The sequence below is a fragment of the Saccoglossus kowalevskii genome, chromosome 10 (assembly GCF_978046115.1).
Source record: "Saccoglossus kowalevskii chromosome 10, keSacKowa6.1, whole genome shotgun sequence".
In the NCBI taxonomy this organism is placed as follows: Eukaryota; Metazoa; Hemichordata; class Enteropneusta; family Harrimaniidae; genus Saccoglossus; species Saccoglossus kowalevskii.
This window is the reverse complement of record NC_140650.1, coordinates 23,969,746-23,987,186: the sequence shown is the minus strand read 5'-3', so window position 1 is coordinate 23,987,186 and position 17,441 is coordinate 23,969,746. Positions and strand designations below refer to the sequence as shown.

At 34.9% G+C, this 17,441-nt stretch overlaps 1 protein-coding gene across 4 annotated transcripts in view; it reads left to right on the top strand.

The window, feature by feature from the left end:
- Positions 1-6,213: 6,213 nt before the first annotated feature.
- LOC100369315 (cGMP-specific 3',5'-cyclic phosphodiesterase-like) overlaps positions 6,214-17,441 on the top strand; it is an 87,841-nt gene continuing 76,613 nt past the window's right edge. For all 4 annotated transcript variants that reach the window (XR_014930723.1, XM_085504399.1, XM_085504401.1 and 1 more), the window contains exon 1: positions 6,214-7,016. Coding sequence is in view for 3 of the 4 variants with exons in the window: in XM_085504399.1 (XP_085360525.1) it covers positions 6,396-7,016 (621 nt within the window). In the remaining variant the exon portion in view is untranslated. The remainder of the gene's footprint in view (positions 7,017-17,441) is intronic.

Here is a 17,441-nt window from a genome sequence, read left to right as displayed (position 1 = left end):
AGTAGTTTCTTGCACTTCTCATGAATATACTTGATACAGTTTCTTGCGCCGTGTAGTTTTTTTAGCCGTTCAACTTTTTTAGGGAATGAATGGGTCAGAAATTATCTAAATGTTACTGAGTATGCTACTATGACAACCTATACAAATGAGACAACATGACATATAGTTGTATACTGCGAATGTGCACTTTCTATTCTAAATATCTTCCAGTACATATGGGGCAACGCTCTAAATTGCCCAAACAAATTGAGAAAAAAACAAATTTTATTGGACGACTAACATTTTAGTCACATAATTGACCACGTGTTCGTTATCGTGAAGACAGGTACGAGTATAGGGTTGAAAGGAACGTACCATTTATTTGTCTCGTGTCAATAAATTATTAATATTTATTTTTGCGTTTTATTGTGATATTCAGAATGATCCCAGAACAAAGACTTTCGCTAAATGCTCAATAACCAAGCGATCTTAAGACATCATATGCGCGATTATAAACCACAAACTGTTCAATCACTTGGCTCTATCGTCGCTGTTTGTATGGTTTGTCTGTTTTCCTTTATATTTCACAGAAATAAACCAGTTTTTGACCTTTTAGATGAATTAATTGTAAGAGAACAAATACTGTGCAATTATTCTGCCAATACATCCCGGTATCTGCAAACAAATATAGCACAGCTGTAAACTCCGTTCCCACCCTCGCTAATTTAGTTTCAGGCATCAGAAAGTTGATAAAGATGTGCTGACTGTCCTAATAAATGTCTTCGATATATTTCAATGCTTTCGTTGTCATGGAAATTGACAATAGGCTACATTGGCAGGACTATGCTTACAACCAGGAGCTCAACGTGGTGTACCCGAAGATTACAATCTTGGCCCAGTTCAGTTCTCCTTCTTCTCCATAAAAATGACATAAACATATGTACTGACGCTTCTAACAGTCGCTTATTTTCAGATTATACATGTACTATTTTTTTTTTAATTTCATGGAAAGGAACATATATAACTGGCCTGTAAACTAAAGATTCACAAACGACATACATTGAGCATGTGCAATGTAAGAAACTCATAATGCAGACAACTTGAAATTATATATTTGACCCTTAAAACGAACCTGAAACAAATCCCCGTGGAAGGACATGCTGATATTATGTGCCCCAAAGGAACGTGTTTGTAAAGCTGCGTGCCTTTTCGTGACCCTTCATTAAATTCGAAATTCTATGTACAACTTGTAATGAAGCTTATTAGTCCTAAGGTAATGTGACAATACGTCCTAAAATCAGTACTAATCCTACTGTATTTTTCCTTATTTGACTTTTAACGTTATAAATAAAACGTGAATGAAGTCCGTTGAAATGTGCTTATCCTACTCTGATCCCGGGCCTCTACTCCAACAAACCATAGACCTTAGAAAGATCTCTTTCTAAGGTCTATGAACTAACACACTTTTCCTATGATAACTCGCGCCCTCTAGTGACAGCGATTCCATGACGCAAATGAAGGATACGGAAGTCATTTACACCGTCGATATCGTTTTGAACTGTAATCGACTATCCATGGAGATGATTATGTTTTTGAATGATAGTATTTTTTAAATATCAAAACGACTGCACAATCAAAAACTACAGTTGACCTGAACGACATTAGCGTCACCGATTTTACGTTACAGAAACATTCCATCACTAGGGGGCGCGATTTATAAGAATCTTTATAACTTGAACGCACACCTCTGTAATTATCTTTCGCTAATTTAAAATTCAAGATATATGTACGCACTTAATTTATCAACATAATTTTAAATTTGCATCAGCACTGCACTAAAATACTCATAATATACATAAATTTGAGGCTGGTCTGACGAATTTCATTTCATTTCATCATTTAGGTGTTGTAGGTCATTTTTTTATTTCAGATTTTTTTTGTAAGCCCTACCCTTAATCTCAAAAGGGGGAGGGGCTATAACTATCACTTTTTTTCTCAAAGAAGCCACCAATCTGATTAGAATAAGATCCTAGTTTGGGTTTTATTTATTTATTATTATTATTTTTAAGAATATTCTTTTAATTACGTATTGATATCATACACTTTATTTTATTTTATTTCATTTGAATTTATTGTATATTTGCTGGCAAGTTTTGGTACAGTTTTGTTAATCGCGAAAGTGATAGTTAAAGTGGCATTCAGCCTTCGTAATGTTGTTATAACTCACTATACGGAGTCTATAGAGAGGTATATGGTATATGAGAGTCAGTTCCCATCAACCCAGGGAGCTCACACTAGCAACTCATAGCTGACAGACTCGGTCGCGTTGAACGTTGTTACGAAATGTCAACCACTATAAATCCACTGCTGACGGCACGTATTTTTTTCGGTGATATTAGTAGCTTTGTAATCCCTAGATTATCCAGTTCTGGATTTACAAAATGAAATGTACGCAATAATAATAATAAAATATAAATAAAATATTTAAAATTAAACTAAATTCTAGCCGTACAATACACCAGATTTTAGTAATCAGATTGTTGTGCCCTGGGCTATTTTTTTCTCCATTTCCCCCCACACTGATTGGTTCTGAATCGATGGATATAGTGAAAGAATAGTGAAGTAAAATCTATTCAAAGCGTTCTGGAGATTTCTGTAAATGTTAATCTAACAACTTCAAGTTGAATGTCATGATTTATATTTCAGTCAGTTTGACAGTGGTTGCCATGACATATACTGATAAAGGTTAATGACAAGACCAGATGGCGAGCTGGTCGAAATCAACCAAAACCATCTTATGACTCTGCAGTTTTTAAGATACAATACAGTAGCTGTAATCCTAAACCAATTTTGTTTGCGATTCTAACTAAGGCGGTATCTTTGTGGAATGTTAGTGCAAGACTATTACCCCGTAAATATTAGTTAGTGTTGACAATATATAGTAGTGTTTTTCTAGAAAGCTTGACGAGTAATTAATTGATTATGATGTGTAAAACTTTCATGTGATTGGTTGTTTGTTGGAAGGAAAGGCCTTGGAGTCTCTTATACTGATTGTAATTGGTTAAGGAGTGACAAGAAATAAAGAGTGATTTAATGCTGTCTCGGGTGAAAACCAGGGACTTGGCAGAGAATCGTTTGGGAACATGAACGAAGCTTGTGTGTGTTTTTGTCAGCCTAGTGTGGAAACGACCGAATTCCGGTTACCTAAGTGAAAGGTTTTTAACCATCAAAAATACCTATCACATGAAGGTCAGCGCCAGCCCCGGATACGTCAATCTGACGGCAAAGGAACATCTTTCCATTGCGTCCATATTTTTTTTTTTTTAAATACTGATTGAATAATCGCCCCCAAAATAAAATTCGATTGTGTATCCCACCTGCTACAAGTTTGTTGGCATCGAGTGGCAGGGACGGACGAAGGGACTTTTTTCATGCATTCATGATATTACTTAGTATATTATTTGTGCATCGGTTCTTTTATTGAAACGCGTAAGATTTAACAGAAATTGGGTAGCTAAAAATAACTAACATTAGCGACTACAATTCACGCCAGATATTTATTTTTAAGCTGTTTCATATAGGAGGGCGTATAATTGTTAGTCCCGTAAAAGAATGTGAACGAAATGAATACCAATGAATCATCAGTGATTGAAAGGTGATGCTTTGTCAATATCATATTTTTGTTTTTGAATTTAGTGAGTGAAGGAGTAAAGCAAGTGTTATTAGTTTTAATTGTCATTATAAATTTATACTGATTGTTCAGATTAGAAAAGTCTATGATGTTTTTCATCAAATGAATCTTGTTTTGTTTTTTTATTTATATATAGGGGACATAATATTATAAAAATGTTATTTCCACTTCATTTACTGAACATAATTCACATATCCTTGTCTCCATTTTTCTTATATTGTTTGTCTCCCGTATTATATGTTACTGTAAATCCAAGCAACAATACCCAACTATAATCTAAACAATCAATGTCAAAAGGCAATATTTACAAATCCGAGAACACACAGGGGACACACAAACAAAACAAACAACGCACTGTCAAATCGGTGAGAGATACATGGACCTCAAGGCACAAACCAAGAGGTGCTGTCAGGTGTTTCGAAAAGAGTGGGCACATCCTGCTCCACATGTGGCACCCGCCATATATCTGTCTGAGTCACAATGGTGAATTTTTAGGTCATCCTCGTGCAAGACAATTGACATCCAGCGCTTCTATTATCATCTGTTTCATAGAAACATGATACTTGTCCACCAGGTGATGATACTTGCCATAGAACTTTTTAAATGACAAACCCTTGACTTAATAGTTTAAAACAGAGAAGACGATGTCGTTGTAAAACATCAGAATACATACTACATGCTCTGCCATAACGGATAAGCTGAGATATGTAAACGCCATAAGCGGGGGGAAACAGGTACATGTATATTGAAAAATTTATGATAGTGAAATTGAAATCATCTCTTTTGTCATAAAGTCTGGTAGAAAGATGACTATTGTTGTCAAATTTGAGGTACATGTCAAGGTAATGAGGCCGAGGAAGTTGATTCTGTAGTTTCTTTAATGTCCAGTTCTGTGGGATATATTAATAGGAGCGAATCACAAAAGTTAGGATTGTTGATGGAAAGGACATCATCAATATATCTAAATGTAAAATTAAAAGATTTAGCTTCTTTAAATTTTTTGTTTCTAACAAGTTTCTGAAGAAACTCGGTCTCATACGAGAATAAAAAAAAGTCGGCCAGCAAGTCATCATTCTCAACTCTGGCTGGTATTTTAAGAGAAACCATGAAAGACTTGTGATTCGCCTGGATTTCTTCCTCAGTAAAAGTGGTTTGTCTATAAGTAAATGAGGATTATTCCGTCGAAACTCACTTGCTATGGATTTCTTGAATATCTGCATTTGTTATTATAGTACAATAAGTGTGAAATTGTTTTTGAAATTTCCAGTAGGTCCTCCCTTTTTCACCAGACTTTATTTATTTCTAGTTTGCTATAGACTGGGCATTGTTAGCCCTGTGTTAGTAATTGTTTTGCTTGTCTCAATCAATTGAGTTTGGTTGTGTAGTATTGGTTAACTACAGTTGAGGGACTCTGGGTTAACTGAGGTGTTATTACACTAGACCAATTTGGTTATTGTTGTGTATTTACTAAAGTTTCTTCCTTCACCAGCTTATTCCGTTACTAGTATGTGGTGTAGCTATAAGGTGAGTATTTCTCATCTTGTTTACCAGTTCTCCATAAATACATGTATTGGAGGTGTTTTTTATTACCTGTGAATATGAACCGCAAGAGACGTAGATGAACATCCCCCAACATCTGATTTATGTGCTTTCGTCTCGCCAAATGTCACTACCATAAGCTAGGATTTGTCATACAATAATACTCACTAGCATACGCTGGGGGCGCTGTTCTCCACTGGTTGTGAAGAAGACCGTGGCGTATTCAGTTTACTAATCATAATCAATCCATCCTTGTGAAAGTGCTGCAGTTTCATTTGCCTTCGCATCACTTTATTTTGTGTTCCAGGAATTAAACTGTGTATTAAAAACACTTCATACCACCTGTGTCTTTGATTAGACACTACGAGAGAGTATGTCGTTGTCCCTTTCCGTTATCATGTAATGTATATTTCAATATGCACATAATGTACCTTTATCGTCCTGTACATTTAATGGCAAGTGTGAGAGAAGTCTGCATCAAACTCTCAATTTCAGATTGCCGCATGAGCGCAACACAATTCCGCACATAATTCTCTAATTTCAGCTATGTTCTCGTTAACTGAGAAAAAATATGGTCAGATTGAATTGGATTGAAAATAAATTATTTCCGTTTCCATACCACGGGATCACAACAGTTCCGTTGGCATGCCAACGCAACTAGTCATTTGGATTAGTCGTCTGGATTTCAATTGAACAGAGCTGATGTTGAGAATGTTGCACATCTCCCGCTGCAAACCTGGCCTGTTACCGCCTCCATGTCATTTCAATTATTCAAAACATGAGTCAGTCGTGTATTTTAGCACTATACATTATTATGAGACTAAATACAGGATTTTTTTAATTTTAAAACACGCAAGGTTTAATTTTAATCAAATTCATGTTACACGTTCCTAAATAGTAACCACGATAATGATGTCATTGGCGATCATCCAATCATCGACCTTCAAAATGAATAGATAATTAGTTGATACTAAACGCGGCGCGAGTGTCACTCATCTTGGCTCAGTAGTGATTTCGTTAACTGCTGTCTGCTGCAACTGAATCTCGCTACGAACTGCAACAATAATTTCTTTTCGAATGTGGCGCACCTGATGAGGCTAGCGGTTGATACGGCTTCTGCCGACTCTGTATAGTGACATTTACGAAAGTGTTAGCGCATTTTGAAGGATTACTCGAACTTGCAGACATGGGAACGAAACAGATAACCAGGGAAGATGTCGCGAAGTTTTTGGAGAACGATTACCAGTTCGCCGAGGAATATTTCTCGACGTCAGCTACAGCAAGCATGGTAGAAAAATGGGTAGCTAAACACCCGGGTCACAAAGACGCGCAGTCGTTTGCAGACTCCGACTCAATCGGAGAGACGGAGAAAGGGGCCGCAATTTTGAAACACTTTCGGAAATCGATGTCAGGAGCCGGGGGCTCGTTGAAGAGTCTGATAAGCGGTAGTCCAAAGCCAAAGACGTTACGCAGAAGTCGTACCGTGTTGAAAGAAATGAATGAAAAGGAACTGTTCATGGAACTGATTCGTGACATTTCTAATGAATTAGATATTAACTCATTAAGCCACAAAATTCTGCTTAACGTCAGCGTTTTGACAAACGGTGATCGGTGCAGTTTGTTTTTGGTAAGAGGCTCCAAGGAAAATCGCCAGCTTGTTTCGAAGCTGTTTGATGTCAATGAGAATTCAACACTGGAAGATTCTATACACTCAGAAGCTAAAGAAATACGCTTGCCGTTTGGTAAAGGAATCGTCGGACATGTTGCGCTCACTAAGGAAACGGTTAACATCAAAAATGCTTACGAGGTAAGTACTACTACATGTAGTAGCAATGCGTTGAAGAATGAATGACTAAATCAACGACCAGACACAAGACCGCCGTTGGTCGCACACCTGCTGCCTTATGTGCTATTGTATAAGTGACTACAGCCTTTCATTGTTCATGCCCCGTTATATTTGAACACCGCGGGTCTGTTGTTTACAGGATTTCCCTAACAGTCTGTCTGCTATCATGGCCGAGGACCCTCCAATTTAGTTTGAGGGTTTCCCTCTAAAGGATGGCTCGCTATCCGTAATCAGCGCGCGCTGTACTCGCGCGAAATATAAAATTCGACTGTTTTTTTCGGGTCCGGGTACCTATTTCTGTATTTATACTCTTTCAACTCAGTCGAATCCTTTTTCAGATGTCTTCACAGCATATCAGATTACTACAAGTTTCAAGTTTCGAACTACTGTCAACGGAAATTACTTCCGATTTTTGACAATTTATAAAATTGAAACACGTTTGATTGAATGGTGAGTAAAACTCTTTGACGTCGAACCGGGCCTGCGTTGTTGTCGAACACAATATTAGCTCATTAACATTTCTGTGTGTTTTACCATAGTTCTGCCTTATTTTATAACATTGAGGATACAAGCAAATTCTAACATCTGTCGTTTTGTTCATTATTGTAAAAAAAGGGAGAATGTGAGCCGAACCGTTTTGGCCGTAGGCTACACCTAATAAGTAACTTGATTAACATTGACACCAAAAACGGTTTGGTTTTGGCACCTCATTACCGTGGCATTGCAGTTGTATCAGAATAATATCATTTAATTGATCGCTTATGCAAACATCAGATGGATTAAACTCAAAGTTTTTAATAAAAGCAATGTTTTGTGTTATGTCACATGTGATATTTGCGACTATATGTATGTTTTAAACAAGCAGTCAGCGGCATAAAAGATGCGATTTTGAATGTGCTGTGCGGGAGAGTTTCGCCTTCACGCCGAGCAACTCACAAATACAATGTACTTTGCTTGTTGTGGAGAAAACAAAAGAGCCTGGCGCCTTGTCATTTGTTCTGTATATCAAAAGGGTTTCCCAGAGTTTGATGGTGAATAGGAGTTTTACGGCTTGAATACACAGGATAAATCAAAGTGTTCGCCATACATCCTTACAACTTCTATGCAGGGGAGATGTGTGCAGTGTGGTGTAATGCTATAATCCATGCAAAAAATCAACGGTGTTTTGTTAGAACATAGCGTTTCTCTTAGAGGGAGTTGAACTTGTATGTTCCTAGGTTGTCATACTTTCATAGTGGTTTGTCGAGTTTTAGTGTATGAAATGAAGGACACCGTGAACCTAATCAAGTGGCTAGGCACTGATTTTGCATAAGAATATGCCAATGTCAAATTACTGAGTCAATGCTATTAAAAGAAGTTCAGTTCTCTATGCTTTTCAAATACCTGGACATTAAAAGCATAGCAACCAACGGGTGTTTCTTCATTGAAATTTTACTGCCATGAAAACACAGTAACGATACTGGCTTTTTTTGTGAGTACTTTATTGAAAGTCTAAAAAAAAAAGTTATTATACCAAGCAAGGCAATAAATAGGACAAACAAATCACGAACAGTTAATTTAGCAAAATAGAATTTATTGTTTTGTGACCTGGATTTATTGAGTTAATAAGAAAATAAGACCATTTGCTGTTCCCTGAGGTACCTGACAGTCGATTGAACAAAAAGGGTTTACAAAAATTGATGGTGATTTTGTTATATTTTAAATGACCATTAAAAAGAAATCTAATTGTGTCTCTCATTCGTACTCCTAATTTATTTGCACATTTTAATTGAACTCTACTGATGTAGATGTCCAGCATCTTCTGCTATTGTTCAGAGAAAAGTATTGCTCTCTATACTAGGCCTCGGTACTTGGAAGTACAATCGCCTGCCTTCTCTGGTTATAGCCGCTTCTCATAAAAATAGATATTTGTGAACGAGCAAACACAGCATTGTTCAGACTGTTGGTTACCTGCCAACTTAGCCTGTTACAGCTTGGCTCGTATTGACAAGCTGCGTGCAAATGTTTTTTTCACACGTATTCCTCCATGTACAACTGGGACAGTTTTAGTGGAAAATTACATAGCTAACAAAACAAAATGTTTAAAGGGTGATGTTGAATATTCCATAATTTGAGGCTGTGCTATTTATCCAAAGAAAAATGTAGTAAGATATTAGTCAGAAGTTTGATTTTTGAACATCTTGGGCATCATCAAGTCACTGATCAATCTGATTAAAATCTGATGTAGGTATGAGGCTTCAATTTTTTTTTTTTTTTTTTTTATGACCCTTTATATAATATTTATTTGTACTTTAGTTTGAATATGTTGATTTTTTGTTTTTTCTTGCTGTTAATCAGTTCTTAGAAAATCGTGTCCCAAATAAATATTATATAGAGTTATAAAAAAAAAATTGGAGCCTCATACCTGCATTGGATTTTAATCAGATTGGTCACTGATTTACTGTTACAATGCATTTCCCATTAATGTTGACCTTAATGCACAGCAGACTTTTTTTCTTCCCCTCCATGTTTGGCCTTTAGGTGTCTCCATTTTAATTTATAGGACAGTCACCAGTCTATCAATACACCAAAAAACAACCACATAATTATCTTACAATGTGTTGACAAAACATGTCCTGACTAATTGAATTGGATGCAATTTGCATATCACATGATTGGTCATGTGATAATTTGGAAGTGATATGTTGGAAATGAGGAGGAAACAACCTTCTGATTTTACAGCAAATTTGTATGTCAATATTAATCCTGCCTGTCCTGTATATTTCCCCCAACTTCAGAGTATTTTCCCTGACACATCCCTGACAACAGACAACCATATACTGTACCACTGCCCTGAAAAAAACACAAAAACAGTATATTAAAGAGAGATTCAACCACATATTGTTTACAAAGTGATTCTTTTACTGATGTAGCCACTGTGTCTAAGTAAACATCAAACGTACCTGTACTTTAAAATTGTTGGTTGCTATTTTAGGATTTTAGCGAGCTCTCAAAATGGAATTCAAAACAGTGATGTACCGATATAATAGGATTTTAACTTGATGAAATGTTTGTAATCCAGCTGGCTTAAAAGTATGGGTCTAATACGGACATATACCGGTAGCTATAAACTTGATTCACTTAATGTATTTCAACAAAATAGATGCATTAAATAATTTGTATACACTTTTGGCTCAGTATGAACTAGTTTGTTTGTGAGCACACAATTATGTAAGTCGTCTTATGCACAGTTTTGTGATCACATTGTCATGGGCAAGCGGGAGGGGTGTTGTCATCTGACGTCTCACTTATACATGTATACCAGTAGTTGAACATTTTTCATATTACCCATTTGATATTAATTCCAAGAGAAATTGAGTCTAGCTATGCAACATTCCTTCATCCATTAATAACTATCATTCAATCAATCTCACCAAACCACCATATGGCCAGTATATCACATTTACTTTAAACAAACACTTGAACCCTGACAAGCAGCCCACACAGATAAGCGATGAAAATATCTTTTGTAATGATTTGTACAAATATTTTATACTAAGTGATCAAGCGTTGATGGTTACCATGCTTTCCACTTCAATTTCTTTCTTTTATAATAATCATAAGCAAAGTGAAAATTAATCACAAGTATTAATCTAAATATATCACAGAATCTGTTTTTCACAAGCAAATCAAAAATGGTTTGAACTTTATATAACTTCATATGATAGGTAATTCAGCTTTAGTTTATTTCACTCTAAAGCCACTTACAGTTGTGTTTCTTGATTAGGTTTAAAATCAAATCAGTTTCATACAGAAATATTCCCTGGTGTAGACTCGTGGTATAGTAAATGGTTTAACCTCTGAATATTGTAATATGACCCCATCTTATTGTTGGCACAATATCAAATGCACATTTTAATGCAATTTTCGATAATTTTTGTTGTTAATTTTTAGAACGAATGAACATAATTTTCATTCAGGCATTGAATAAAGTTTGTAAAAAAATTATGCAGCTTTTATTTTTTATATATTGTGACATAAGTTGACTTTAGAAATCATTAAGGATTAAATTGAGGGAAAAAAATACGGATATTTCATCGTATCATGGATGATAGCAGACACTGCAGTTGTCTTACACAGTAAAATGTCAAATTGTAGATAATGGTTACACATAGCAATAAATTATAATGTTTGGACTGAAGCTTCCTTTATAACCTTTGTGCTGTTTCCATTTTAGAACACTTTGCTATCATCCTACATTACTAGTAATGCACACTGACCAGATTCTTTAAGTGCTAAGATAAAAGAAAAAAGAAGGTTATTTCTGTGTTTTGTGCTTATTAGATCTTAGTAATACAATTTACCATGTAACGTGTCATATCTGATTGCATCACTTGGGCCAATTCATCCCCTGAAGAAATAGATCGTAATTTTCTTGAAAGTATAAGCCTGCTCGGGGAGTGTGTCTAGGGAATATAACAGCCATATCTGGAAATAGAATGTTAATATAAGCATTCTCATCTCATGTTTCTCTTTGATGCTGCTAATAGTGAAACTTGGGTCATATCATAACTGGTGTTCTGTCAGATGTACTGAAAGTATCAGGGTTGATATTATATTCCTGGGCTAATAGCTTTATAAATATCAGGTTGAAAAAAGGTGTTTATTATTTTATTAAATCTTGTAGGGTCAGCGGATTTGTTTACTCTTCTCTGAGTAATAAAATTATCAAAAGAAAAATGATAAAACGCGAAGAATACACATCTTGCATTGATGGGTTATTACGCACAATTACTTATGACTTATGAAAAGATAAGTTGGATATCCACTGTTAGTCATGAATATTAATGAGGCAGACGAGCATTCCATACCCCGTCTTAGAATAATGTATGATATGATAAACGCACATGTTGCTTTTATGTACTAGTGTTGAGAACACCATAAATAGGAAACAAAATGAAGTCGAACCGAGTAACGTAAATACAAATGTAGAAAGCTAGATCAACAGATTGATACTCTTAAGCCAGCCAGCATACCAACATTTCATTAAAGATCAACGCAGTTATTTTAACTATTCTGCTGCATACGTCAAGCCTATGATTTGATATATAATCGCCTCGGACTACAAGCCCTTTCCCCTCTTCCAGTTCAGCAATCATGTAGTAACCATACACACAATAAAATGTCTTACTGACGTATGAAGATCAATGTTCAATCATCATAATCCGACAACATAAAATCCACTATCCCTAGACACACAGTATTTGTAATAAAGTTTCCGAATTGAACTAGATTTTAGTAGGCTGTTTCTGTGGTCTTTTTGTCAATTCATTTAAATTCAAAAAAATCTATAGCCTCGAATGTTTCTGCCTCATTTAATACTGCTGAGAAACTACTAGTAATTATGTGTTTCAAGTTTGTGCATTGTAAATAAAATGGGTTATTTTTTATTTAGGGGGAAAAATACATTTTGTATGCTTTATTGCTGGTGGTCTGTTTGTGGGAGTGCATGTGTTGTCATGAATTAGGAGATTATTGATAGCTGTAATTATTTCTGTGGGAAAAGAAAATGGTCGAGTGCGATTGTGAATCCCTATAGTGACATAATGTTTATTTTTGTTCATTGAAAAGGGAAAGCAAGTTTTTGTATGCTCCTTTGTAATAAAATAACACTACTCTTGATTTGACGACTTATTGTCAAGATACGCAATAGACCATGTAGACATTGTTTTGAGAGAGTTTATAACCTCTTAATGATCCATGTCAAAAATAGAGTGAATAATTCACGTCTGTTGCAGAGAAAAGAATACAACAAAATAGGGACAACAACAAATACCCCCGGTAAGACAGATTGGACCGAGCTTTGAACATTATGCTGTGCATCCCCTAGACATTTCTGTTTTGTTACTGAGCTTCAATAGATGTGCAGTGCTGAATGGACAGCTCCATGGTGAGAGCATTCCAGATATAATGCGAGTGAAAAAAAGAGCATTGTGATTTATTTATGGAACTAGTCAAATGGAAAATAAACACACTGTATGATATTTCTTATTCTATTCATTTCATTTGTACAATCTGTGCTGGAGTAACGTATGTTGAAAATACGTTTAAATGTTAGCTTCAGGGTTGCTGGATTCAGCATACCCCCCCCCCCCTCTCAAATTTCAGGCAGCTGTGCCAGTATTCCAATTGCCATAACATCTGTATACTGTGATAAGTTTTGTCACATTAAGTTCGTCATCGCTAGCATATTCAATAGGTTAATTGGAGTACATAATCAGGTCACTTCTTATATGCAGCAATTTCAAAAAAGAAGTACTGTGTTTCTGCTTTCAATGGGCTATGTTGATTGAACTTTTATTTTTTAAAGAGGTACAAGTTTGGGTTGGTTGTTGTAATCAGAGTGTACCTCGTGTACCAAAGTTCCAACCGTAACGCTGTGTGTTGTGGAACTGCTCAATATAATGAAGGAACCCCTGTTTAAATTGCTAACAATACCCCCCTTCTGCAAGGTCATACCGCTATCTCCACCATTTGTTCCACTGTGACCTTTTGTTGAAACTGCGTAAACAATTTTGAGATAATGATATTTTAACAAGAATATTTTGATAGTAATGTTGATTGTTAGTAGTGTGAAAATGAAGCCATCATTTGTATTATTATTAAGTAGACTGTTTTGCAGTTAGATTAGCTTGGCAGTATCATATGACAATTGGAAGAGATATGATGCCTCCTTGGGATGTTCTACAATGGAATCATCGATGCATGTAGTTTTGTCAGCATTGTCCTAATTTGTCATTGTCATTTGTAATCATTGTTCTGTGTTTGTGTTGCCTTGATAGTGTTTTGGTTAAACCACACACTTCAAAATACAGTTTACTGATTTTATGTTGTCATAAAAAAATGTCATACTCTTGTTGTTATAGAGTCTGACTTGACAGCGCAATGTAACAGGTGTTCTTTTTTTCTTGCAAAACATGCACCTTATAAAACTATATTTTTTAAAATTCAATGAGATGTATAGGCAATTAGTTGAAGGACATTGAAAAACAAGATGGATGCAGCCTCAATTTTACCAGATCATTCTTCTTGATAATAGAAAATGAAAACATTCATGTCGTCTCATTTCCTCTGAAAATTATCTAATTATCTTGGGTATTATACTTGTGACAGTGCAGGATTTTAATTAATTTAAAAAATCTACCTGTACTGTCTCAGATGAAATGTAATAAACTACCTGAATGTAACTATTAAATAGTGTGCTGTACTGATAATTTATGTTGATGGAAAAAAACAGCATGCTAATACAGAGATTTGCAAAATATAATGAATGTTTGACAGTATGGTGTCTGTTACCATAGAAACAAACAGTTAAAGGTTAAGTTCTACTCCATAAGCTGGTGAGTCAGCTTGTTTTCTTTTCTGATTGGGTTTGAGCATTTTTTTTTTTTTTAAATTGTACACAGTCCAAATTCCACATCTGGTGAGTAGGCCAGGTCAGCGTATGTAAATATTGATGAAGGAACTGGTGGGGAGAATATCATCTGTTTTTTTTTCAAAATGTTATTATTCTTCACAAGATATAAATGACTCCAATGAATTATATTATGAAGATGAGAAATTATGTTGTACTTTGCACTTGCCTGCCATTTTTTTTGCTAAAGGGCAATGAATGTCTGTGTATTGAATGCACTGGACCCCCCCCCCCCTTACTATGAATACAAATTAAAAATCCAAGCATCAAATAAACCATATATTTTGTATTTCCAAAAAAAAACAATTATTGTATTTAATTGGATTTACAAGTATACCAAACTGAAACCAATTCATTTATATACACCTTTTAATAGGTCATCTATGTTATCGAGTAAATACAGTATACAGAAAAAAATAGTGTCAGATAAATGTAACTGCTTACATTTGACCATCACAGTTGAAATACAGAAGATGTATTATTAGTACAAATAGGCTGTTAATTATTGAAGTATTTGATTCATAAAATAATCACACATATAAATTTGAAACAGATTAATTATAATGTGCACAAAATACCAACTGAAAGTGTAAATGATACATTTCAGTTATTAGATTTCCCAGGAGAAAGATTAATATGCGAATATTAATAATTCATCATTTCTTGCAAGTAATTGTACTTATTCAGATTGGAGCCCCGTAACGTGCATTTTGATGAAATTATTATTACAGAGTGTTTAGTAGTCTTCCTGACCTGAAAAGGTATCAAAGTGTGTAACTACTCTAGGCGCCACTGATCCTTAAACTGATAGCAACAAAAAGAAAATTAACGATGACAGGTCGTTGAAGGACATCACTCTATATCAAGAGCCTTCACTAACCATGGTACTTCTAAACTAAAGAATTATTGCCCAATCTTTAGTCGTATTTTTACCGCTCTCATTCTATGATCTTGGGTTAAACATTAAAAATATCTGAAAAATAAGGAAGGAAAAATTGCTGTTTCTTATTGACTGACACCGGTACTTCCCTTTTCTCATGTCTGATGTATACAAATAGGTTTTCATATTGTGAATATTTTTTATGCATACCTAATGCTTTTGAAAAAAAAAATGCTAGAACGCAGATTTATCTGTTATTCACTGGAAAACAAAAAATTATTATAAACAAATTATGCTTTCCCCAAATGTATAAACATTTATAAATATTTAAATCAAATTAAAACAAAACCCTGTGATTAATGATAAGCATGTCTCTTGGTACTGCTCTATTGCATAGAAAATGATGACTAGCGACACAGTGACGTCAAACACACAATCTTTCTGATTGGTCAAATAGGTTTCAACTATCGACTGCCATTTCTGAAAATTTATTAATAAACAAATAACCTAGACTGCAAATGACAGTATATAACATAAACACTGACAAGCGTGTGATCGTCTAGTGCCTCGGATTTATATCAAAGAAAAAAAAGGAGGGGCGGAAATTATTATTATTACTGCTGTTAACTTCATTTAATTAAAGTTGGTAAGAGGAGGGAGGGTATAATTAGGTCAGATAAAAATGGATGTTATCATCTTATCCCATCTGTAGTAAACCCCTGAAACCACAATATAATTATCTGCCCATATCGGTTTTGTTTGGCAGCTGCTGTTATTGAGTAGTTGGATAAAGCTGCTTTGTGTTTGTGTGGCTGTTCACAAACAATTCAACCACCTTATATATGCAGCAGATAGCCTTGGTCATATTATTGTCAAAAGCCATAACTACTTGTATTTCAAGCAACTTTCATCAAATTTAATAGTTACTATGGCAACTATAAACACTGCCCGGATCATCATATAAGTGAAATTTATTATTTTGCAGCTAAGCAATAAAGCTGGAAAAATCTATTAGATCATTTAATATGGTGGTTAGATGAAGTTCTAAATATAGCAACAAAGCTTTTGATATTGGATGAAAAAAAATGAATAATTCACTATCTGCATTCTTTCAGAAATACTAGAAGTCATGCACCCTTGATAGTTACATGTATATGTGCAGCCCTCTCGCTGAAGGGCCAGTATAGATTGTTGCCTAGCAACTACAGTTGTATTTTTTGACAGTTGTATAACATGGCTGAAGATGGTTACCGGGCAACATGCCGATGTGAAGTGGCATACTGTCACATAGTTTTTATTTGCTTGTTGAACTAGAAAGAAAACAGGGTCGTAATTACATATATTTTAGCCCCATTCAATTCCCAAGGTGTCATGTGATGTGTTAATTGTCAAATTTTGCTGCATGACATTCTTAAAGCGCAACAGTCGTCATACCACGTTGTGTTCGATATGACGTCCCATGCGATGTATACAACACATGTAAAATACAATGTTTATATAAACGAAATTTGAAAGCATATTGCGCTACAACTGTGTCACTTCAAACATCCAAATAATTGAGAACCAAACTGACAGTCATATGAAAAATTCTATTTTCAGCCTCTTTCATATATTAATAGATTTATTTTTCCAATACATTAAAAAATACATAATGTAGTATGCTTTATTGTTATTTATTCCGCTGATTTATTCTTCCAGAAAAATAAAGTAATCTATTGTGATGAATTAGTATAAAAAAAAACAGACACACCGAAGATCAATAAATAATTTTTGTTTCCCAGTTCATTGAGGACAAATTTCCAATCAAAATTTGTTACTGTGTTAAATAATTTTTTTTTTTTTTATGATTCAAGCCTAGCCATTCACACTAGAAGTAATTGGCACTGCTTTTGTTTGGCTTGTCTGATTTGGTATACGACAACATTTATCACTGACTGGGGACTGTTTTGGGCAGAAGTATATTAGGAATAAATACTTTAATTTGATTTTTTCTACTAATTCTGGGGCATCATTGGTAACATTTTAAAAAGACTTGTGTTTTGAGGTTTCAGCC